Here is a 25,671-nt window from a genome sequence, read left to right as displayed (position 1 = left end):
AATGGACTTCATCTTAGTGTGCTACGTGTAACCCCACTAGAACTCTGTGCTAAGGTTTCTTGACAATGACTCTTGATCTGTAAGGAAACGTATAGTTTCCATTAGAAGGACGTCTGGCTGAATTATACTAGTATAGAATCTGACACTCACCAGTACTTCAAGAATTGTTTCTCACATACATTGACTCAGAGAAAGGAGGGCTTTTTAAAAAGTAGAAAGGACTCCTTAAATAAGATCACGGGTAGAGTTGTAGTCATGGTTTTATCACCTTTTTGGGGGTTAAGTACTTTCTCTGGGACTTTTGTGATGCATGAACGCAATTGAATATATAAGGAAATATCTTTAAACTCAATTCACCTGCACTATAGAAAGCAAAAATAAAATAGTCAGTGTTTGTTAAACCGTATTCTTCTGCTTCCTCACAGAAGAGAATCTAAGAGGAAATATAATAATGTATGCATCAGCTGAGAGGTTAGCAATAATTTCAGAGAGAAGCTCAGAACACAGTTTCCCAGCATAGTCCTGAAGGGCGTGGTCAGGTAACTTGTTTCAGAGGAAACTAGCACTTTTGATTTGTGGAGCTCGGGCCTTTGCTGTTATATAAATTCTCTTTGCATATTTAAATCATTGTTATTGAATGCATTTAATAAATGACCAGATGGAATGTAGAACATTTGAGAAGTATGTGGTGTAGAGATAAGAATCCCAGATTGGGAATGAAAGACAGAGAGCAGTTTCACCTTTGCTGCTGGTCTTTTCTTTTCTTTTCTTTTCTTTTCTTTTCTTTTCTTTTCTTTTTTAATTAACATTATAAGGTATTATTAGCCCCAGGGGTACAGGTCTGTGAATCATCAGGCTTACACACTTCACAGCACTCACCATAGCACATACCCTCCCCAATGTCCATAACCTAACCATCCTCTCCATACCCCCCTCTCCCAGGCAACTCTTAGTTTATTTTGTGAAATTAAGAGTCTCTTATGGTTTGTCTCCCTCCCAATCCCCCCAATCCCATCTTGTTTCATTTTTTTCCTTCCCTACCCCCCAAACCCCCCACTTTGCCTCTCAAATTCCTCTTATCAGGGAGATCATATGATAGTTGTCTTTCTCTGATTGACTTATTTCACTCAGCCTAATACCCTCTAGTTCTATCCACGTCATTGCAAGTGGCAAGATTTCATTTCTTTTGATGGCTGTGTAGTATTCTAGTTCCATCCACGTCATTGCAAGTGGCAAGATTTCATTTCTTTTGATGGCTGCGTAGTATTCCATTGTATATATATACACCACATCTTCTTTATCCATTCATCTGCTGATGGACATCTGGGTTCTTTCGATAGTTTGGCTATTGTGGACATTGCTGCTATAAACATTCGGCTGCACATGCCCCTTCAGATCACTACATTTGTATCTTTAGGGTAAATACCTAGTAGTGTGATTGCTGGGTTATAGGGTAGCTCTATTTTCAACTTTTTGAGGAACCTCCATGCTGTTTTCCAGAGTGGCTGCACCAGCTTGCATTCCCACCAACAGTATAGGAGGGTTCCCCTTTCTTGCTGCTGGTTTTCTAGGTGTCCTGTGCAAGCCGCTGTCCCTCACTGGGCCTCATTTCTTCCTCCGTAAGATAATGATCTCTAAGCCCCTTTCCAGACTAACATTCTATGACTCTGAGCAGTCTGTTATCTTTCTTTAACTTTCTGCATCAACTCCAGAGCTGAGCGATTTGGACAATGATAGACCCTAGTGTAACATAATGTGAGGCACAGAGCAGGACCACGAGAGAGCATAACTAACAGATTTAAGATTTAGAACACATATAAAGATCCACTGTTCTTTCCTTCCACACTCATTTTGAGCTCCTGCGATGCCTGTTGGATGGGCAATGGGAATATGGTGATGAAAGGACACTCCAGTCTTGACTCCCATGAAGTAGGGCATGAGGAGGACAGAAAGCAGAAGGATAACTAAACATATAACCTATCAGGTGGAGGCAAGTCCTATGGAGAAGAAATAAAGCAGAGTGATCCTTTCTGATAAAGTAACCTTTGAGCAGAAACTTGGATGATACGAAAGGAGAGAGCCATAAGGCAACAGCAAAAAAACAGAGGTGCTAAGCTGGAGTGTGTTTGGCACATTTAAGGAAAGCAGAGAGACCAAGATGAGTATAGTGGAGTTAATAAGGGGAAAAAATGGGAAAAACTACATTCAGAGAGATAGCCGGAGATTAGTTCATATACTGTCTTATAGGTCATGGTAAGGACTTTGGATTTTACTCTGAGGAGAAGTGATTGAATTATATTTTCAAAAGATCATTGAGTGCTCTCTGGAGCACGGATTATAGAAGGGCAAGCATGGAAACGAGATCAGTTAAGGTAGGTAGGCGGTAAGTAGATTGGTAGATTCCCAGTACGTAGAACATACTTACATTTGCATACTGCAACACATGTCTGCCAGTATTTCGGTAAATGCTAGGGATGCAAAGATTTAAAGAGACACTGTTTAGAGTGTAAAGAGGAAGTTTGCCATTGGTGTATTTGGAGTTTTGTCAATGATGTTCTTTTATCCTGGAGGTAAACTATTGAATAGTCTCCAGAAGACTGAAGAAAATGGTCTTGTTGAATTTGTAAGATTGAGGAGGGTTAAGGTATAGGGAGCTGTGTAAGAAGTTGTCACAGTAAGTCTGGGACACCTGCGTGCCAAAAGGAATGTATTGGCTCCTGCGGTGAAGAGGAGAGCACATGAGGACAGACAGTTGGGAGTGAGGGCCAGGAAGGGTTAGGTGTTTTAATGCTCCCTGTGTTTTCCGACAGTTGGCGAGGAGCCCATGTTCTGTCAGATGTCGGTACAGAGTGTAAGGTGCAGACTGATTATGATCATCGAGAGGGGTTGGTTGTTGCATGATGTTCAACTAAGTGCTTTCAGAGGGAACTTTGTGTTTGCAGCCCTTGTCTGCTAGGAGCCATGACCCACCAGACAAGCAAGTGACAGCATATGGCCGAACGCAAGTGGTGATCCAGTAAGCCACTAGAAAACAGTGTAAGGCCCCGGGCGTGTGCTTTATACCAAATTCATTTAGGGTACAAAGTGACACACAATAAGTGGTAGGGAAGGGAACCCAGAGGTTTTGAGTCCCTAGATGAAAAAAATGTGAGTAATTCAGTAATAAGAGAATGCCAAGGTTCTTCTTCCCTAGGGGTGGATGTAACGAAACTATTACCTGCAGAGTGTGGGGAAGTTAGTCCACAAGGAGCACTTTGTTTTCACCTAGGTCTGCTTGGGGTAAATGTGGCAAATCCTGTTTAAAATCGCAATAGAGAGAAGAGTAAATCTCAATAGCATTTTAAAATTCTGAATAACAAATTGTGTTTTGAAACATAGTCAACATCATCAAAGAATTGCTTCTCTTCTGTTTATCCTCACTTTTAAAAAAAACAAGACTCCCTTGCTAGGTGTGTGCCCTGAAGAGTAAAAACTTTACTTCATTCATTGATTACTATTAAAGCACTTATGCCAGGCTTTGGAGAGTGGGGGCACACAGAGCTTTTGATAAAGAAGAGAGACACCCTAAAGCCAAACCAGACAGTGTGCCAGTATCTTCAGTAAAGCTGTTTCCAGAGGACCCTGAGCCCCGGAGAGAGGCGGGGTTTCTCAAAGGAGTGGGCAGTTGAGCTGGGTTGGTCTTGAAGAGAGTTTGCCACTGGGAGGAAGAAGGAAAAGAGGGAAGAGCCCCTCCTCATCGCCCAGCACATTCTAAGGTGGATCTCTATGAACCTTTCAGGACAGATCTGGTGTCAGAGCTGCAGGGTCTGCCCTGGGCCATTTCACTACCTATCTGTGTGGGTACCTTCCTCAGGGTGTTTTGAGGGTACTGGTGGTATAGAAGCAAATGGGATGAAAATACAGGAAACTGAGCAAAGGAGTTTTTCTGAAATTACACAAGAACCAAACAGAGACAAAATAGGAACAAGAGTTTTCCATCCCTTATACCTCTGCTAGCATCCCTGCCCCCTGCAAATCCCATAAACTCTCAGCCCTTCCCTGAGGTTTGGTGATACAGGAATCAGAAGTGGCCTTCATTATTTCAGACTCCTAAAATAGCGAGGTTCACCTTTGCTTGCCTTCTCCGTACTGCTCTCCCCTCGTTAATGTGCTTTCACAGTCCCTGTGGGGGTCATAACAAGGCCTCTCCCACACTCGTTCATAAAAGATTATGCTACATGCCACTAAAAATGTGCCATTAAAAAAGTCACAGACAGGTACATTTGTGCCTTAAGCAAAGAATCTTTAATATCAGTCTATCTTTCATCCAGGGTCAGAACTGCCCCGTCTCCTCTCTGTTCAGCATCCCCGGGGGATAAGATGAGTCTCTTCCAGGATTTTGTCAGCTGTATGTCGTATTTGGAGTTGGCAGAAGTCACATAAACATGGAGATTACCTTTAAGAAGGGAAAAAAATGGGATTATTCAGCTTCACTAGAGCATGGCAGTTTTACTAGTTGAGAAGAATTTGGCCGCTTTCTATGTTTTTTTGTTTATGGTTTTCAACTCAGATCTTTAAATTCTTTAAATGTGTTGTAGTTCTCCTCATGTGGGTTAGTTAGGAAACCAAATAAAGGCATCGTAGTATGTGGGGTTTGTGTGGGCTCACTTCATAACGGGAAAAAAATCCATGTAGAATCGCACTTCTTCCTTGAAGCTTCATGACAGAAATCACTGTGGAAATGCAAAAAAAAAAAAGAAGAAGAAGAAAAAAAAAAAGTAAGACCCACTAACAAAGGTACAAAATTCCTGAACTAAAACTAAGACAAACAAGGAGGACTAATCCTGCTTCCAAGAATATTTGACTCCTCTAGAAAGCTCATGATGATTCTGCCAACTCATTGATTTTTAGGACACTTCAACCTGGCACTTGCCATTTGAAACCTCAGGGCTAAACTTTAAAATGAAAATTGGCACATAGTAAGAGATTTGTTTACCAAGTTTGATGATGTTATTTAATCCTTAGGGAAGAGGAGTATCTGAAACATTTTAGGGCACAATTTCTCGGTTTCACAGGCAGCTCTGTGTGTATCTCTCCTCCTACAGAATAGCTTGAGGAGAGAAGCCCCACTGTTGTTTTCAGGAATCAGTTATTCCATTCATATTCTTGTGTCATTTAAGTCACGACCTGTTTGCAAAAGCTGGCTTTTTCACGTTGGCCCTCCTTGGGTCAGAAAAGGAAGACCGCATACACTGTCTTCTGGCCTTTCATTTGCAGTACCTGGACCAATGCATGCACATTTAAAAAGGCACCAGGCCAGTCCTGTAATGTTCTTATTGTCACTGAGTATGCTCTACAAGTACATGTTCTGGTCTGTGATTCTATCTGGCGGGTTATTATAAACCTTATTAAGGTCGGTGGTGAATAATCTTCTGACAGGTTTTTCTGCGGGAGTCAGACTGAAAGCCCATCTCTAACACATGCATTTTGCTCTTTTCACTTGGGTCCTCGCTCTTTCTGCCTTTGTGTGCCTCCTCTCTCTGCCAGTCTCTTGAGTCTGAGGCGTAGAACAATCTGGCTCAATGTGCTTGGTTAATTGGAGTGTCATCTAGTCCTCTGAGACCCCTCTTCGGCGTGATCCCTGTTTCATTGAAGTGGTTTGAATGATGTGTTAAATGATGAAAGTGAGGTCCATGGCTTAGAAAAACGTCTCCAGATAGGTGAAGAACATGTTCAGAGAGCCACACAAGGTCATTGTCATCAAAGTAACACCATCTTCTGAAGATTTTCATGAGTTCTATTGTTTCAACAAAGAGAGTTTTTCTTATGAGTTTTAGAATCACCTTTACCAAGTTAAAAATAAACCCATGGAATACTATGCTGTTCACTATGTGGAATATAATTTTTTTTCATCTTCCTAAGATACAGTTTAAATACCCATCCTTCCTGACGCCTGCTCTGACCTCTTCAGCAAAAAAAAAAATACCTTCTCCTTCTGACCTTCATCTGCATCTTCCCGTGGCATCTGCCTTTTCCACTTTGTGCTATAATAATTTATAGGCATTTCAGAGTTCCTTGGATCAACATTCAAATCTGATACTCTCAAAACCTCTCACACTCACTAGCACAATTCCACTGCCCCTAAGTGGGCACTCAAGAAATCTTTTTGGCTCAGTTTTTTCGTATTTTTGTAATAATTTTAAAGCCACATCTGAGAATAAAGATCAGAGTTTGAAGCTTGATGGAGCCTTTAACAGAAGCACACATAAGTGTTTGCTGAATAGATCACAAATGCTTTGCATGTGGAGAAGGGTTTTTTTCTTTTGACGGAGGATAGACCTAGACTCAGATTCCACCTCTGTCCGTATAAACTGTAGATCCTTGGATAAGTCACTGAGTCTCTGGGCTTCAGGGTCCTCATCTTTAGATGGAATCTCTACTTCAGAGCTTCTGGACAAAGGTCACAATGAAAAAAATTAAGCCATCAACCCCTCTCTTTAAAAGGAATTACCTCTTGAAATATTTCTATTTGGTTCAAAAAGGCCACTAATTTGGTTAAAGCATGGAACACAGAACTTGCCATACCTTCCACTTTCACTTCAGTCTCCACTAAAAATAACCATAAAGGGATTTAAAAAAAAAAAAATACTACCATGAAGACAAAGCAAAAGGGAAAGAGAGACTATTGCAGCCAAATTTTGGGTGTGGGGAAACAGACGGACAGTGGCAAACAACCTAGCAGCACTGAAAATGCTGAAATCCTAAGCTAGCTGTAAAGAAGGTGACAAGCACCCCAATTCCTGTAGAACACCGAGAAGACTCAGGAATTGGTGACACGAGTTATCTGGAACTAGACGTGAAGGTGGGACCAAAGAAAAGAGAATTAATTGAAAGCCCATTTGAAAAGCATGTAAGCCATTTGACCCACAGAGTGTTCTCATAACTCAGCCTGTGTGCGCAGTTAACACTCCTCGGCTCAACACAGGAAAGGAGAGGACTTTTTTGGAAAGAGTAAAATCAGTGATATCTGGCATGGTAGAAGACTGTGTCTCGCTGAGGAATGGAGGCATTACGTGGATGGTAAATGTTGAGACCTCTCAGCCTTCCTGTCACACCCTGTTCCTAGGATGCTGGCAGCCAAGATTAACTTTCAGGTGGAAGAGATTCTCCTAAGGAAATCGGACCAAGAAGTCTTAAAGATCCAGACACTGGGGGTTCAGTTACATCATATTACATCAGTCAACATGTTTCACCAATGAGCACAGTGTTTCCAGCCAGATATTTAGTACCTTACTCTTGGTGAGGCATGTGAGGAAGGCCGTTAGGACAGAGACCTAAAATAACTGGCAGGAGGTGGGGTGGGGGGAGAAGCAGCTTGGAGGGCCTTGGAAACTATGCAGTGAAGAAAAATTCCGATGAACTCCTGTAGTATTCTCAGAGGGGTAAGAGAAAATACTGCATTCAGGAAACAAGAACAAGCTGCTGTGACAAAGGAACATCCAAAGAATAACAGAGAAATGAAAATTCAAGAACCAGGTCAGGAAGTCTAATGTGAAAAACAGAAGTTTTAAGAAGAAAGAGTAGAGGAAACAGAGGGGAAGAAACTACCAAAGAAAATGACTTTATAACAAGAGAAATGTTTATATGTTGTTGGAGATTACCCTCCTCTTTAGTATTCCTACGGCAAAAACAAAAAAAAAAAAACAAAAAACAAAACAACTTTTTTTCTAAACGACATGTCAGCGTTTTTGCCCAGAGAAGCGGAGTTTTTACTGGGGAATGGTACAATTTTTGAATTTTCTATAGACATCTACAATAGAATTTTCCCCAAGCATAGAAAGCGAAAGTAGTTGGGGGCACCTGGGTGGCACAGTCAGTTAAATGTCTGACTCTTGGTTTTGGCAGGTCGTGAGATTGAACCCCACACCCAACTCTGCTAGTGGGGAGTTTGCTTCAGACTCTCTCCCTCTGCAAGCCCCCTCTCTAAAATAAATAAATATTTAAAAAAAAAAAGTAAAAATTGTTGGATAGAACCACCATGTTTTATGGAAATGTTACAACCTGTGAATATATCCCATTTGTAACACACTGGCTTTATATGTGTATATTTTTTACTGGATGCTGGATAAGACTCATAAGATACCAAGAAAATGAAATGCAATCTTCTCCATTTACAAGCAAACATGGAAAACTATGTGAAATGAAAACAAAAGTATTGAGAAAGTGGCATGGATCACTCAGCCCAATACCTTTGACAGAAGCTTCTGGAGAAGTTGGTGAAGAGTAGGTAATTTTCATTCTGTGATAAGATTTTCAGATTCAAGGGCTGCCATCCTAATTCTTGAACTCTTAAAATGCTCAGACTTCGGATTAACCAGATATGTTGGCATCGCCAACCAATTGGTGTGATTTTGGTAGTCATTTTGCTACTCCAAGTGTCACTTTCTTATCTGTGAAATGAAGATAACTTTAGAATTCATTCATTCCTCAAATATTTGTTGAGCACCTTTTATGTTCCACACACTTTGTGCAGTGCTGAGGATACACTCGTAAATAAAACAGGCGTGTTCCCTTGTTGAGCCTACAGCGTGAAGGGGGCAGGCTAGAAATAGTAGTCTACTCCTTTTTTGAAAGCAGGAACTTTTCAGTATCCTAGGCTCTTCTCTAAACACTTCCATTTAATAATAACCACGCCATAAAGTGACTTTGAGAGTAAGCTTTTGTTTGAAATAACATCCTCATCTATGTATTGGGTGGTTTTGCCAAGTGACAAGAATTATGGAGTATTATCCAGACCTGATTCCTGCCCCTAAATATATGTAAGAACCCAACCCTGCCCCCACCCCCTACATAAACCATGCGAAGACACAGCTGTCTCTAGTGGTCTCCAGCTGCGGCTTTGTTTGCTTTTCTAGCCCTTGGTGATTATGAACCTGGTCTGAGGGGTGACGGATGGCTCTGGATACCCTATGAGCAGCTGCTGTTAGCTTCTCTAGACCATAAAACTTGGCATTTGGTGTGCTCCACTCAAATACTGATATTTTCTCCTCTCCCCTTTTTACAATTATCGTCAAGAACATGAGTGGAGGTTGAGTCTTATATGTTCGGTCTGCTGCTCCATCTAGTGAAACATCTTACCTGTTGATCAGAAGTTTCTTCTGAAATCCATCAGAAGGCAAAAGGATCAAAGCAAAGGGGTCCAAACAACAAGGAAATTTCAGTGGCAGACTGTATAGAAAAGTGGGCAGGAGTGTGGTCTGGAGTTCTGTCATGGGCCTCCTTCCCTTCCGTTGAAGAATGTTGAGAAAAAGAGCATGTAATGGTATCCGTCACTCATTCCCCTGCTCCTACTCCCCTTCCTGTAATTCTCTCTTAAGTTAATTTTTTCCATTGTCATTTTTTAAATCTGAAACATTCTGCAACTTACTGCAAAAAGGAGCTGTTAAAGTGACCTTTGGGAGATGATGGATTGACTAGTTGGGTCGGCTGCAAGGTTTGTGAAGGGATCCAGCTGTCTCAGATTACCATGCCTAAATGTGCATTTTCCAAGGTTGTCAGTGATCACAGCGAATGTGCAAATGGCAGACAAAGTGAGTGTTTCCCGCTGAATGAGGCATTGTTGAGCTCGCTTTGTGCTCAGAGCTGTCTGAACAACCATGAGATTGACAAAACAAGATGGAACAGGTGCTAGCAGTCCCAGCTAAGTATTTTATTATTTTGATGGATTTCAGACTGATTTTCAAGTTTTTCTGACAGCACATGTCCAAATTGTGTGTGTTTGCAAACACACACAATTTGGACTTTTAAAAAAGCATTAAGTCAACAAAGTCTTCATGTGAAGAATAAATAAAGAGAAGACAAAGCAAGCATTTGACAACCCATACTCAGATGTTTGAAGGATTGTCAGTGGAAAAGAGGCAAGCTGGTGTTCAGTGACTGGCAGGCTGAACTTTCTGAAGCTAACATGACCAAAAAAAAAAAAACCCCAAGCCCATGGCTTTCTATTCAATATAAGGAAGAAAATTCTAATGGGTAGATCCCTACATCCATCCTACTCCACAGCGGAATCGTCCCCTTTATGGATAAAAATGCCCCATTTACCTAGTAACTGAAAACCACATGCCATGTCTTAAGTTTTTGTTTTGTTTTGTCTCTCAAGAAGAAATGCTTTGTAGAAGAAACAGGGATGAGGTTAGATAAGATGTAGTCATTTATTCATTAATCACTCAGAATTTTTATTGAGTGTCTAATATATGCCAAGCACCATGCTAGTCACTGGAAATATGGCTGTGAATGAAACTGACAAAATCCCTTCATGGAGCCTACATTTTAAAGAAGGTATTTGACAACAGCAAGTCATTAGACGGAAACAAACATCGTTGTATGATAGGAGTAACCGAGTGGTGTGGTGTGTAAGTTAAGGTATCTTAAATTGAGATCTGAAAGATAAGGGGTCAGTCTTCTAGTGACATCTGTCACTTCTAAATTCTGTGAGTGATAATTTGGGGAACCATGGCCACTCCCTTGAGATGTCCAATGGTGAAAACCACTGATCCTACAATTCTGTCAACACTGAAATCCAGTGACCTGGAAGTGACTTTAAAAATCCCCTTGAAGCTCCTACAGACTGTCGCACATACTTTGGTTCTGAACTGGCAAATAAAAACTTGAACATTTTTATAGCATGTATTTAGACAATTCTTTTATAAACCTTATCTTGTACTTAGAGATTAGAGCGTTTTTTTAAATTTTTTAAAAATTTTACTTATTTGAGATAGAATGAGGGGGCTAGAAGGAGAGGGAGAAGCAGACTCCCCTCTGAGTGGGGAGCCCGATGTGGGGCTCAATCCCAGGACCCTGAGATTCTGACCTGAGCCGAAGGCAGAGGCCTAACTGACTGAGCCACCCAGGCATCCCTAGAATGCTTTTTAGTAGGAGAGTGTCTTCAGAACTTGTTAAACCAGATCCCTCCTCATACCAGTGAGGAAACTGGGTGCCAGAGGATGGAGGGGATGTGCCCAAAGTGACAGCAAACAGCCAGTCCTGTGCAGAAGAGGACTGGAATTGAGGACTTCTGATGTCAAGTCTGGTGCTCTGTCCTCTTTTTGCAGCTGTTGACATCTTCTTGCTTGGTGTCATTCTCACAACAAGGGTGATAGCAGAACACTTGGCATGTACCTAACACTTAACAAAATCGGTTGATATTCATTACCTCATTTAGGCTCCCCTACACTGTGATGGGAAATGACTGAAAAATCAGTGATTTGAGGCACCCCAAGATCGTTCCACCATATAAACATCAAAGCTCCCATTTTGCAAGTAAGGAAACAGATCCAGATAAATTAAAGGACTTTTTAAGAAAGGTGAAGGGACTAGATCAGACATCAGCAGTCAGGTTCCCTGACTCTGCCACTTTCGTTATGCTGTAGAGAATAAGTAGTTTTGGAAGAGAAGAGATAAATGGTAAACGTAAACGAGCAGGAAATTAGATAAAGGAAAAGACTGGTTTATCGTGATTCTGCTTGTCTGTCAAAACTGCTTTTCCCAGGCTTACTACAGCTGCTTCAGTATTCCATATTTCATATTTCATATTCCGTATTTCAGAGTGTACATGTATCACTGGTTTTTAGAAACCAGTGCCTAGTTTATTTCCTTTTGTTGTTGTTGCTAAAGAGTTTATTTATTTATTTGACAGAGAGAGCACAAGCAAGGGGAGCAGCAGACAGAGGGAGAGGGAGAAGCAGACTCCCTAGTGAGCAGAGAGCCCGACATGGGGCTCCATCCAAGAACATGGGATCATGACCTGAGCTGGAGGCAGACGCTTAACCGACTGAGCCACCCAGGCGCCTCTTAGTTTATATTTCTAAACAAATACAAAATTAACCTATTCTCCAATGTGTCTGCTCTGTTAGGAAGTGGATAGGTGAGAATTCCATCTAATCAGTAAATATTTATGTAGCGCTTTTCTGCCTTGGCAGTAAGGATACCAACTTTGCCCTCAGGAGCTCCTCAACTAGTAGGTAGAAAGGTAAATAAAAGTGAAACGGAAGTGCATAGCACTGGGCAGGTGAGAGGGAGGGCCGACGTCTATGTCAAGGAAAGCATTTCAGTTATCTATTGCTCTTAATCACACACCCAACGTTAGTGGCTTAACATCGCAACCCTTTATCTACTCAGGATTCTGTGGGTTAGGAATCTCAGGGCTCAGCCATTAGATGTGGCATCTGCGGGGCCCTCCAGTGAGGGTGTAGCCAGATGGTGGTTACGAATGGAGCATCCAAGATGACTTCACCTGCACGCAAGGCACTTTGGTGGGAGTGGCCATTCCATCTCTCTCTCTCTCAGGAGCAGCATACAGATCACTACCTGATCACTACCTGATGATGACTCCTGTGGCTTTGAAATGTCTAGAAATAGAAGTGTAGAGTTGCTTGAACCAGTGGACTCTACCCCAGCACTGACGTTTTCTCAGGTACTCACAGCTGTATGACTCCACTGACCAGTTCAGAAATGGAGGAACACCCCCCCCATGCCCCCTATACCCAGAGCTGCAGGGATTGTTACCATGATTGAAGTTGTGAACTGTAGTTAGAGGACACAGGTCAGCATGATACAAATGTATTGAAAGGGTGTCATTTCTTAATTCTCACTGTGAAGATTAAAATGGTTATTAAGTACACAAGATGGATTGGAAGACAGTTAACTCCAGTCTCTTTCCCTTCTTGCAACCCCTAAGCCTTTAATAAGAAGTAAGCCATTTAAATTAATCATAATGCTTAAATATGTGAAAGTGATTATTCTAAGCACTGATGTGTAAGAGGGCCTTGTCAGTTAAGACTATCAACCCGTAATACTGAAGTTTGTATACTATGTTCATTAAAGTAGTGCAGCACAGAGGGACACCTGGGTGACCCAGGCAATTAAGCATCTGACTCTTGATCTCAGCTCAGGTCTTGATCTCAGGGTGGTGAGTTCAAGCCCCACACTGGGCTCCATGCTGGGCGGGCATGGGGCCCACATTTTAAAAAAAAGAAAAAAAAACGTATTAGAGCATAGAAACAACTAATGTGCACTGCCAGGTTGGGTAGGCTCTAGAAGACCTCACCATCAGGGGATTTACAATAATCAACAAATGCTTATTGTCAGCCAACTGCAAAATACCATTTCTGGTGTCATGGAGAACACAAAAGTATATGACTTAAGAGTCTGCCCTCAAACAAAATTTAAAATTTCCCAGGCCTTAGAGACATAGGAAGATGCAGGACAGTAGGAAATGTCACCAGGAAGGATGTGCTTCGCTGCCCAGTGAATGGTAGGGGACAGAGAATGATAGGAAGTTGTCTTCAAACTTTTGTTCAGGGATTAACTCCCAGTAGAAGAGGAGGAGTAACTTGGGCCAAGCCCTGAAAGGATAGGTGACCTGGAGTTCCATCAGTCCATCTGTTGTTACATCATCTTAGAATCCAGATAGAGAAACTACCCCCAGTATTGCATTTTGAGTTGTGCAAAAATTTGAAGTTCATTTCTTCTATTATAAAAGTAAATCATTTGCTTTCATCTGTCAGGACTGAATGTTATCTCTTTTTTAATGTAGAGTTTCTCACTGAATTTCCTTTCAGTGCACAGAACACCATCTAAAGAGACCTTTACAGTTGCTTCTCAGTGACTTTTAGAGATTTATATACCCAGATATTCAAATTAGTATTGCTCTGAGTAGAGAGACCTATGGAAATCAGCTTGGGACAATCAGAGTGTCTTCAAAGCTACAAAAGTGGGTCTCTTAAGATAGAGAGGGTTTGTTTTCCTTTTTTAAAAAAAGTCAGCTGCTTCGTATTTACTGTGGCCTACTTGAAATTATATATTGCATTTAAACCGTAGTATTTGTGCAAAAAACTATTCAAAGTTTTTGCTCTAATGTAGTATAGACAGATTGATAGATATGTACACACGCACATACAAACACACACAGTCCGAAAGAAAACGACTCAAGAGAAGTAGCATTATGGGAGAGGAAGGAGAATTTATGTGTCGGGACAGCAGGGTTAGAAGGACCGAGCAACGTTTAAAGATTCCAAACAATAGCATTTAGCATGAAATCTACTTTTTATCATCCTTACCCAGCCATCAGAATGAAGAAAGACAGTGTCCAGCTGTAGCAGTGGTTGGGTAGCAGGAGAATTAGAAGTAAAGGTACTAGTGCCCGAGGGGTGGGTCATGAATTAATAATTGCTGTGTGGCGGATGAGCCCGTCAGAAGCGCTGGAAATGAGGACGTTGCCTTGCAGAGCGCTATCAATCACTCAGTGACCATAACTTCCAGTAATTAGTGTATTTTATGGGCCTTTGCTTCAGTGGCTCGAAAGCACATATGCTCCAGTCACAGCTAAACTTTGCCGGAGTAATATTCCAGGATGATTTATCCTCCTGCTGCGCTGGGATATACCCCTATATTAGGTGAAGATTGTGAACTAAGCTGCAATAAAGTGTAAGTTTAGGTACAGTTTGCCCAGGTTGAGACCTCCATGTATCATGCTTTTCAGCATCCGCGGTTAGGCTACAGCAAGCCATCATTTTTAACCGTGAAACAAATAAAGCAATTAATGGAACAGCATTAGGATATTGTACTTGTGAATTACTGTTGCCCTCTCCCCATTTAAGTGTCTACTGTAATAAGCCCATTTCTAATTAAAAAAAAAAAACACACACACAATTGGAAACATTTATTTGTAATGCTGTCTTTTCTCCACTATTATTAGTAATCTGTGGGATAGGATGCAGGACCTTCCAAATGATGGAGAAGGACTTGATTTATTTCTTTGTATTATGGCGTTTGGCCTCCATGAGTTAAAATAAATTTACTTTTCATCCGTGGACTCTAGTGAGGACGAGGAGTTCTTTTTTAAATACTGGTACATGTTAAGAAGCACTCCTGATGGGAACCTCACATTTAGGCTCTTTCGACACAAAGAAAGCATGTTATTTGCAAGCTCTCTGGAGCACTTGGCACTTCTGTACAGCTGTAATGAGTTATTTGTCGTGGTTCATCCACTCCACTGGAAGTCTCAAAGGCCTTTGCAGACAGGGTCCTTTGCCATTGCCAAAAACATCTGTAGAGCCCACAGTTCTTAGTGATTTAACAAGCTTTGCCACCAACCTGCAGTATGACCTTGGGCAAATTAATTAAGCTTCTGGTGCCTCCATTGGGCCATAATTCTGTTTGTGTTAAGGAAATCCTTAGAGTTTATAGGAAAGTGTTATGTGAAAAGTATAAATTGAATAGGGAAGAGATATGCACAGTCTCACTCTATCCATTGTGGAGGGAAATGTTTCCACACCACTTTTAATGATGATGTCCGTGAATTTCCTTACAATAGACACCAGTGGTGAGCTCATTTCTCCAAGCCGGGGTAGAAAGGTGTACATAGTTCGGCGCTTTCATTACATTTATTATCCCATCTTTAATTTGCAATATATTATAGTATCACACAAGTTAAAACAATAACAGTAAAACAAACTAATTGTCTTTAATTAAAGTGAATTAGGTTTTGATTTTAATCTATTTGATGTAGTGAGAACTGATAACGTGGAGGGTCCCTCCGGTTATTAGGGCATATTTCTGTTGGGCCTGATGGTGTTAGTAATAACCCTCTTCCTCATAGTTCTAGACACGAACAAATATGTCACTTCATCAGTCTCTGTTACTCGCACTTATGCCCCTCCGCAGGGGTCGCAGATTCCACAAGTTATCAGCTAATGGCGTTATACATTAAAAATTGAAGCTTTCCTCACTCCGAGGCCTTTCAAGGCTTTGTTCTTAAGCCCTAGACACTTTGGAGTGCAGCTGCAAACTATAGGCAGAAGATTAAATTAATTTGTAACTCTTTTTTTTTTTTTTTTTGGTCCTGCATTACTAAATCCTCCGCATTTAATTGAAACCCTACTTCAAGACGCTTTGTGTTTCTGTGTTCTTTGTTGTCAGTTTAACCTCCAAAGCACTTTAACACTGGTAAATTGCTGTTATATCCTTTGGATTGTTTTTAAACCATTCAGTAGGAGGATAGTGAAATTGATACATGGGAAGAAAAGTAAAATCTTAGGGTAGATCTTGAGGTATTTAATATTTATTATGGTTCTGCACCAGCATAGTTTCAGATGATTTAAACTCTCTCTCTAGGACTGTGTAAATTGGTGTGGGATGAAATCTCACCTAGGGAATTTTATGTAATCCAGTAGTTAAGTCTGATTTTTTAAAGTTTCCCTATGTCTGAATGTTCCAAAGTGGCTGCTGCATTTCTGTAAAATGAAGGTTTAACTGCACTGTACAATCTAAATGCAGGATCCTTAGATGGAAATTTAATTGTGTAAAATGTACACAAGGTAATTAAGAACAAATTTTAGAACATTTCAGACTATAAAGTCCTCCTTCAGCTAGATCATGGGCTATATTGAAAATGCTTATTTTCAATTTGCAGTTATGCTGAGAAACAGAATATGTCTAAATTAAGAATTTAAAAAAATCCAGGGCTCTTCAGTATAACTATAAATTTGAAACTACTCACAAATTGTTGATATTGTAAGAAACCTGACTCACCAAAAACATATTTTGAATTTGTATTCCCCACTTGCTTTCTTGCTATAATGTATTTTTTCCTCTTTATCATTTGTGACTTCATGACCATAATTATTCATGTTACCAACAGAAGCCATTTTTGTTGCTTTGTAAATAAATACCGTCTTTCTCTTAAAATACAGATGTTTCCATCATCCAGTGGCTATGCATTTGGCAGTCTTACGATCACACCCCCACACCCGTATTTGTTATTTAAATTAAAAATCCAGCATATTCAAATGCTGCTAACTCAGGAGTATCTCATAGATTATGATTGGACAAATCAAAGATCCATAAGATGACACCAAGGAACAGCTTCAGTTTTACAGGGAAATGTTAGTGGTTTACTGTCATTGAAATGTATTCCCCATGGTGAATGTTTTCAGAGCATTCTTTCTCTGCCTTTTCCATAGTGAATTTCCCACAACAAACAGTATTTAGCAGTTTGCTGAATCTTAAATACTTGGAATTAAAGTGCACTTTTTAATCTAACATCAAATAGAATCCTCTCCCTCCCCCATCTCCACCTACACCTCCCCCCCCCCCCCCCCAAATAAATAAAGCTTTTCCAAATCTTTTGCAGTACTGACCGCTCCCCTCCTGGGAATGAAAAGGTTGTGAGAGTCATTTGATGAATTGCTGGCGCTTACGTGCATCCACATTTTTCAGTATACTTTTTTTTTTTTCTAACTGGACTTAAGCTGCCTATATTTAAATGCTTCTTTTGTAAAGATGATAAAGAGAGCAAAGATTTCTATTGGCTTAGTCCTAATCTGTTTGCTTTGTTGTAATTCTTTTTTTTTCCCCTTTCCTTTAACTGTTAACCTATTTATAAATCTAAATCTACATACAAAGGTCATTGGTTGGCTGAACTTAAACCATTTTACTCAGTAAATTTAATTAAGAAAATACAGTGCAACTCATAAGCAAATGAGTTTTTTCCTAGTTTTAAACCAAACCACCCTCTTGAGTGCTGATTGCCTTGCCCGACCCCTGGTGATACAGAAACAGGCAAAATTAAAAAGGACATTAAAGCTTCATTAAATCTGAAACACATTTAGTACAGTGACATATCTGCAGGCCATTTCAGAGAAGATTACATACTCTCTTTTGTAAGTTTCCTAATTTATAATACCTTGACAATAAAAACTGGGGAAATGCAAGTAGATTAATAGACCAGTAGGGGTAAAAGATACAGAATGGCCCCAGGTCCGTCTGTCTCTGAAATAGTCACTCATAGCATATGTGATCCCTCTTCCTCATAAGGGTTCCGTGTTTATTTTGACTTTTGACAGCCTCACGAGGAACCTGTTCTTCACGCAGCCATATCTGCTAAGAGACCTTGTCCTTTCTTACCTTCTCCTAATTGAACTTGATAAAAGGGGTCTAGGGCCTGGCTATATATTTCCTTCTATTTTGCCGCAAGACAAATAGTGGGGAACAAAAACACCACAGTTGCGTTTAACCTCGAAGGACAGGACATACACGCAAGGCTGCTTCCTCTCCCGGGGCCTTCAAACGACTGCTTTTGGTACCGGCCTAATGGTGCCACTGCCAGTTTGCACTGGTGCAAAATTGGAATCCTCGGCCTGCTACTGGAGCAGCGCGGTGGTGACAGGCTGCAAGAGAGGAAATTATGGTTGTACCACTCTGGTCAAGGACAAGAAACCATTCTCTGTCCTCTGGCTCCAGAGAGGTCAGAGCTGCAAGGTGCGTGAGCGCAGTTCCCCCAGGAATGTAGTTGACAGGACTGAAATTTTGTAGGATGTCAGGGAAGTACACACAAAGCAAAGCCAGTCCCAGGAATGATGAGTTCACCGGTTCAAGCACTGCCAGCCACCTGTTTCCAAGCAGACAGGTACGGAGAGGCTCCCACCTGACCAGCCTGCACTGAATTGTCTCTCTGTGTGCATGGTGGTATCTTATCGGGGAAATGAATGATAGCGGTCCTCCTTATTACACCATGCCAGTTATGACAGAGGGCACCAAGTAGCTGAGTGCACATTCCCAAGTTGACTGTAGCCTGGCCTTGCCAGAGAACAATAATGACTTGAGAATTTGAGGCTTTGTGTTCAAGTGGAAAGAATTTGTATTTCTCATTTTAGGCCACTTCTTTTTAAGCCTTCATTGCTTATTTTGTCCTTTAACAAAAACCAGCCTCCCATATTGGTGCCAGCCGGCCTAATTTAGATTTTAACTCTGTGTGTTGTGGGCGAGTTCTTCTGCTGGTAAGCCATGTGGACAGATTCTTCCACCGTCCTCAGTGACACATTAACCATATACCCGAGTGAGTGACACAGTGCTTCTGGAATGGCTTGAGATAAAATACTCTAAGTGTTGTCTACTCGTCATTACGTTGTTAGCTTTTTTAGATGAGAGATCCTCCTCTTGGTAGTTTGATAATTCCAAATGGAAGGATATGCAAAACCTGCCATTCACAGGTGAGTGTGATGACAGGTGACAGGTTTTCTTGAGCTATCACTGCCTGTCAGGTCAAGACAACTTGTCCAAATGCTTTGCCTACGATTACTGCCGTAGTAGACCACAGCAGCTCCCCCTAAATCAATGTGCTCACTCTCATTGGCCAAAAACACACTGTATTAACAAAATATAAGGCAAATGGATGGCCTGTATTGGGTAAGATTAGGTGGGGGGGTGGAGAGCGGCATCTCCCCCCTTTCTAATTTAAAACAGTATATAGGGGCACCTGAGTGGCTCCATCGGTTAAGTGTATGCCTTCAGCTCAGGTCATGATCCTAGGGTCCTAGGATCGAGCCCTGCATCAGGCTCCCTGCTTGGCGGACAGTCTGCTTCTCCCTCACCCTCTGCTGCTCCCCTTGCTTGTGCGCTCTCTCTCTCTGTCAGATAAATAAAATCTTTTAAAAAGCAGTATGTAGATGAGAAACATAATCACACAAACCCAAAGGGGAATTTGATTAACTTCCACACTCTCTCTCCATCGTGCCATCTTGTGATGTTTTTGCTATCTATACTTTATACTAATCCCTTGATTAATGATATTTACTAAGTGAAATAATGGTAGTATAACTTTATGTCTTGAAAATCGATGAACTCTGAGCATATAAGAATGAGTGAAGGTAATGAAACTGACTAGGCATTGCAGAACACACACACGCACATATATATAAATATACATCCAAATGAGTGTTGGCCTTTTCAAAGCAGTCACCTTACAAGGTCGTATGGTTTATTCCTGTTACATTGCTCTTGCTCAGACTGGTTTTAGATCTTTGAAAATTAACCTCAGCATCTTCATGTCTGTTCTTATTAAGGGACAAAATATTTATTCTTTGAAGGTGGCTTTGGGTTTTGATAATACCCGCAGGCCATTCAAACCTTAGTCAACAAATAATTCACATGATCAAAAGCTGATGGGGTATAATTTTAAGTCCAAGATAAAATACAGTTCTAATAAAATGAAGTAAGTGTTCTTTTGTTCTTTGAAATGATTCTAAATACAATTCCAGAAGAGTTCGATAATGTTTCTGTAGTGTCCTTGTTTTTCAGATAAATGCATAACTTCTCAAGATGTAGAAAAGCAATGTAAAACTATGGAAAGAACGCTGGATTAAGTTGCAAGTCTTAGAGTCAGGCCCCAGGCTTCTCCTGATTTACGGTGTGGGAACCTCTTCAATGGAACTCTTGGGTTCTAATCTGTGAAGTGGGTTTTGCTCTCTTGGATTCATTCCAGCTTCAAAGTTCCCCGATACAGCGATTCTACTTTGAAAGGAGTAACAAGTACACAGAAAGGATTTCAGGCCTGAGGGTGGGCCACATTATGAGTTGCAAAACTTCGCCACTATTTTCTTTAACTATGTTACGGTATATTTGGTCAGTTTTCTCTTATTACTTTACATTAACTCTGTTCCTGGTTGAATCATTGTGTTTTTACACATGAGAATTCCAAGACCAAAATTAAGTGACTGGCCTAGAAACACATGGCAGTTTACAAATCAAGAAAAAATTGGGAGCACTCTATAGATTCATGGTCCCAGTTTCCTACCTACACTGCTATGTAGTTCCAACTTCGCAGCCTTGAAATGGCCACTTTCCTAGTAGTGGTAGGTCTTTTTTTTCCTGTGGATAGAAAATGAACGAAAAAACTAATACATTGATGAAAATAGTGGCAAAATTCTCTATTTCATATGGCCCATTCCCCATTTCCTACAATACTGCCTGTGTACTTGTTACTAAAAACTCTGCAGAACCGTGGACTGCGAACAATAAGGTGTTTCCATCTTAGAGGAGGAAAAGCCTGTGGTCTCCTCCGGTTTTGTATCTCTGTCTAGATGAAAACTGTCACATACAGGTCAATGTGTGACTAATGCCCGTAGAGCCGGGACCGTTCCTAAGAGAAACCACATAATCGCAATGTTCGGTTGTGAAAATTAGAATATTTTATCAGGGTGCAACATTGCCCTTTGAAAATGTCCATTCTAAATACAACTTTTAATGTAATTACAGCAGTAGTTTAGTTTCTGCATCCAGGGTTGTGAGCTTTTTATAGTTGCTGGGTGTAGTTCTGAAACGGAATACTTGTCTGTCTTAAGGAGATCTGCCCTGCATGCAAATCTATAACTAGACAAATATTATTTCCTTTCCCAGCTTGCTCTTGGGAGGTTTCCATATCCTCAGGTAAGATTGTTCATTACTGCCGTTTGCCACTGTGACATTCATTCCTATGTATGAAGGCGCAGGGGACAATTGTGAACATTTGAGCCACATACAAATAAATCTGTCCTGTTAAATTGAAAAGTGATATCTTAAAGGAGTCATTTAGAAGTCTCTATTGATTTTTGGTTTTTTTAAACTCCAGATTTTTTTTTCCTCTTTGTTAAAGGTTGAAAGGCATCATCGTGCTCTTCCTTTGTGGGACATTGGTGATGTTTTGCCTCATCCTAGCCCGGTGCCATGTGCTCATACTGAGATTAGAGGAGAGGCACAGCCTTTTCTTGGTACACTGTTTGAGCTTTTGGTTTCAGTTAAAATTATTTCAATTAAAGGGTTGAGATGAAGGGTGAAAATACCTGATCTGGATCATCACTTTTGCTAAACAAATAGTCAGGCCCCACTTTTATGGGGGTGTGATTCCGAACATACTATTTTTTTAAAAAATTGGCCACTTCCTATCCACATTTGTAAGAAAACAAACTGTCCATTATATTACCATTGTTGGTGACAATCTTTATAATTTTTTTAAGATTTTTATGCAGAAGGGTGCTAGCACTTAAAATATAAAGCTGTTTCGTGGTTGGAAAATGATTCCCTGGTGTGTGCCGGGTGAAATAAGTGAAATGTCTAGAAGGATGAAAAATGCACGGATTGACTGTTTTCCTCTGGTTGGTGCTCACTGTTTTTCTGGCATCTTGGTCTGTACAGGCCAAAGTGCCTGGAGGCATGTCTGATTTAAAGGTGGTGTTGGTCTCTGCTCTTTAAGCATCTATTAACTTGCTATTATTATGCAAATAAGTGTTGTATTACACACACTAATTTATGCATGGTTAGATTATGCAGATGCATCACAAACATGGTTATTGAATAATAGGATGGGGCTCATTCACTCTACCATCTTTATAAGCTGTTTTAAGCAAATTCTCCTGGTACCCATGTGGACATTTAAAGACCCTTCACTTGCTGAAATGTGTCTTTTGTATCCTTTTTCTTTTACAGTTAAAGCCATCGGATGAATGGGAGAGAAATTGTCTAAGTTATTAGGTTCAAGAGTGTTACACTCGCTTGTCAAATTTGTAGGCTTCTTTGTTTAAACATAATCTTTTCCTTAAAGAGAAAATCTAAAATGTAATCACTTGGCATGCATGCTAGCATTTAGTCAGATTTTAGTGTATACAGCCTTGCTGCTTAGCTCTAGGTAGCCCATCAAATTAAAATCACATTTTCAGGATTTATAGCTCATTAGAATATTTATCTTGGTAAGCCTCTTATTCTGTCAGTAATTTTTAAACAATTCACTGTTCGGCCAGTTTATGCAATCCCCTAAAATTTTGTAAATGCAGAGACCCTGTTACGTGTCTTCTCTCTGAGAAGGCTTAGTAAAAACTTGTAAGCCATCTCGTAAAAGTGCCAGAGATTGAGAACGTAGCTATATTCTTGAGATTCCTAATGTGTCGAGTAATTAACCAGTGAGATTTGGTAAGAGATGAGTCTAAGAAGCAGAAGCTGTTGCGTTTGACACATGAAGCATTTGGATGCTCTGGTCAAATTTGGGAAGGAGGCTGTACACCTTTGCAGTTCTGTTTTCTCAAATGTTTAAGTATACGTTTACTTGATCAGTCAAGTGGAAGCTGGAAAATTCTAATGTGCTGGACTCCCTAGTTAGTAATAACCTTGATGCCAAAGTGGGGGGAAAGCCGTATTCCTTGAATCGTGATAGAATATTGTCACTAAACTGGGAGTTTTATTTGAAATAATAGAAGCAGCTTTGATGCCATTAGGCCTATTTCCCAGATCTTTCAACAGAAGTTTGTGTGCTTCATTGGCTAGAATCAGCAGTGACGTTTGGTTGAGTTGGCATTTATTTTACTGGTATTGCACGACAGACTAGAGACTGGGAAAGGGTACTGTATTGATATCTTTCATGCCCTTCACTTTGTCCTCAAAGTACATGAGGAACAGTGTTTATTTTCATAGTATTCCAGACACTGGATTATGAATAATACTTTGTTTGCCCCATCGTATCTCACGTGAACCCCAAGCCACTCTGTGAGATGGCATCCCCTCCATAAATGAGGCATACAGAATGTTCGATTTGCTCAGTGTTGAACTGTAGTGGGGTTAGTTCCATGGAATCCCAAGTGTAGTAGGCAGGAGTGAATCACAGACTTTATCGAATCAAACCTCTGTACCATATTCTGGAAGCAGACATCTACACTCTGCTTGAATACCTCGAGTGATAGGAAACTCACTACTTTAGAAACAGCCATCCAGTCAAAGCAGAGTTCTGTTCACCTAGCCAAGGACTGACTGCTTCATCCTAATTGTCACCCACTGGTCCGGTCCTTAAACACATGAAAACCTTTCATAGGTGCTCATGGTCACATAGTTTTGCATCCCTTCTGTCCAGGGCTGAGAACAATCCCAGGACATGGCTACTTTGAACTGAAAGCACAGAGCAGAATTTCTAATCGTCCACCAAAGTTCGCAAAAAGGATGTGCTCAGCAACCTGCCAGCTGCGGCCAGAGCAGAGCATGGCCTGAGCAGAGAAGAAAGCAGGGAGGAGAGGCCCGCTTGGAGACTTGTCCCTCCACCGGCCCAGCGTCAGTGCTGCTTGACAGTGTCGTTAGCAGTGCCTCTTCCTGCCGGCGACACACTGTGTATTCAGTGGGGACGCAGATGAGGGAAGGGTGTCAGGAATGTATCAGGGAGAGTTGGTGGCCTGGGGCCACCATAAAGATCAAAGGACTGGATTTTTTTGTTGAGATGATCATTCTGTAGGAACTCCATTGTTTTGTGAGTTAGGTTTGTACTTGTTATTGGGAAGCACTGTCTAGTTTTCTTCCCTTTAGGCCTTAAAGTTGCACAGCCTCATTGGCATGCAGTTTAGGACTCTATGGGAAAAAAGTTCAGGAGCCACTGTAAGTGCACAGTCATGTTACTACAACTTATGATAGAAAAACAGCAATGTCTCCGATTCACCTTTCCGACATCGAGCTTCAGATCACTTCCTGTATCTGACTCAGGCTGTCTATCCCCTCACAGGGGCTGTTATTCCCAGCCTCCAGGTGAGAAGACTGAGGCCTGGACAGGTGAGGCCCCTTGCCTCAGGGCTGAGTGGGTACAGGTAGGCCTAGGACTTGCAAGCAGCTAACCAAATGCCTGGGCTCTGTGGACTCTGAATGCGGGTGGCTGTTCATGCCACCCTTCTTCCCCCTGAGCCTCTCCAAGCCCTTCTCCTGGTTTGCCTTTTCCACTCCAGGGGCCCTCTTTTGTGGATGAGAAATGCCAAACATGGGGGGCCATGCCGTGGTAGATGATGACAGGCCGTTCCCTAGAGCCCTAGTGCTTTTCCTACTGTGTGTTTAGCGGAGTGATCCAAGGGTCTGGAGGGCTCCAGAGTTCTCCCCAACCCCAGTGCCATTAAATTCTGGGTGCCTGCGAAGCAATAGGATCATGAAGAATTGTGTTTTTAAATGTCTCGCCACCAGAAAGTATCTCCACTTCTTGAACAGTTGAGCATTATCAGTAATCTGGAAAGATGCTCAAGTCTGGACAAGGACTGGAGCTGTGTATAGTTCATCATTTAGATCCAAATTCAGTTGACTTAAAAAACATGATGGTGGGCAATGGTTTGTTTAATAACGCCATAATTTAGGAAAAATGAAAAAGATTGCCTGCTAAAAATTGTCAACCTTCATTCAAACTTTACAATGGTGCCCTGCATTAAGCCGGTAGTGAATTCATTAAGGAGCCTTCTCAGAGGACGCGGCAGCCCTGGCATTTGGAAATTTGGTAAGCAGGATGCCACAGGAAAGTGAAGATAACACAGATACAAATGTATTTAAAGTACTTTTGTGTGTATACAAATGTTGTTGTTCTTTTGGCTACAATTCCTGATCTTGGTTAATAAATTACATCAAAATGACCTGAAGTTAAAAAAAGGAAAAAAATCTGAGCAAATAGTGCCCCTGGTATTGTAAAGCTTTGAATGTTTTCACACCCCATTAATTTATTACTTCTCTTTCTTCATCTTTAAATTTCATTTTTTTTTTTTTTCAAAACTTCCGACTCCCTGCTGCTGCCGTGATTTTCATCTTGTTGTTAATTTTCCCTGCTCCATATGGAGCTGCAGACATTTCACCTGGAGGCTGTACTAGATTTTGTGGTAGTGATCGTACTTCCGGAGGCCAAAACTGTCATTTAGGGTTCCCGGTGCATCTGTCTGCGCCAGGCTTTTCACTGGCATGGGAGAGTGTGAATAACAAATTGGATGCACCTGAGATTCAGATGATTAGTGTGTTTTGTGAATCCCCACGACTGGTAAGCAGATAGCTCGGGGGGGGGGGGGGGGGGGGCAGGAGGGCCATACAGCAACTGCGGGTGAATCT

General features: G+C 41.1%; 1 protein-coding gene across 9 annotated transcripts in view; it reads left to right on the top strand.

The window, feature by feature from the left end:
- MAP2K5 (mitogen-activated protein kinase kinase 5) overlaps positions 1 to 25,671 on the top strand; it is a 249,466-nt gene that overhangs the window by 143,466 nt on the left and 80,329 nt on the right. For 7 of the 9 annotated variants that reach the window (XM_032864618.1, XM_032864617.1, XM_032864622.1 and 4 more), the window contains exon 17: positions 21,214 to 21,243. The exons of the other annotated variants lie outside the window; for them this stretch is intronic. In XM_032864618.1, the coding sequence (XP_032720509.1) occupies positions 21,214 to 21,243 (30 nt within the window). The remainder of the gene's footprint in view (positions 1 to 21,213; positions 21,244 to 25,671) is intronic. 9 annotated transcript variants of the gene reach the window in all.

The sequence above is a fragment of the Lontra canadensis genome, unplaced genomic scaffold (assembly GCF_010015895.1).
Source record: "Lontra canadensis isolate GAN:19392208 unplaced genomic scaffold, GSC_riverotter_1.0 scaffold28, whole genome shotgun sequence".
Lineage (NCBI taxonomy): Eukaryota > Metazoa > Chordata > Mammalia > Carnivora > Mustelidae > Lontra > Lontra canadensis.
Note: the sequence above shows the minus strand (reverse complement) of the source record. Positions and strands in the feature narration are given on the sequence as shown.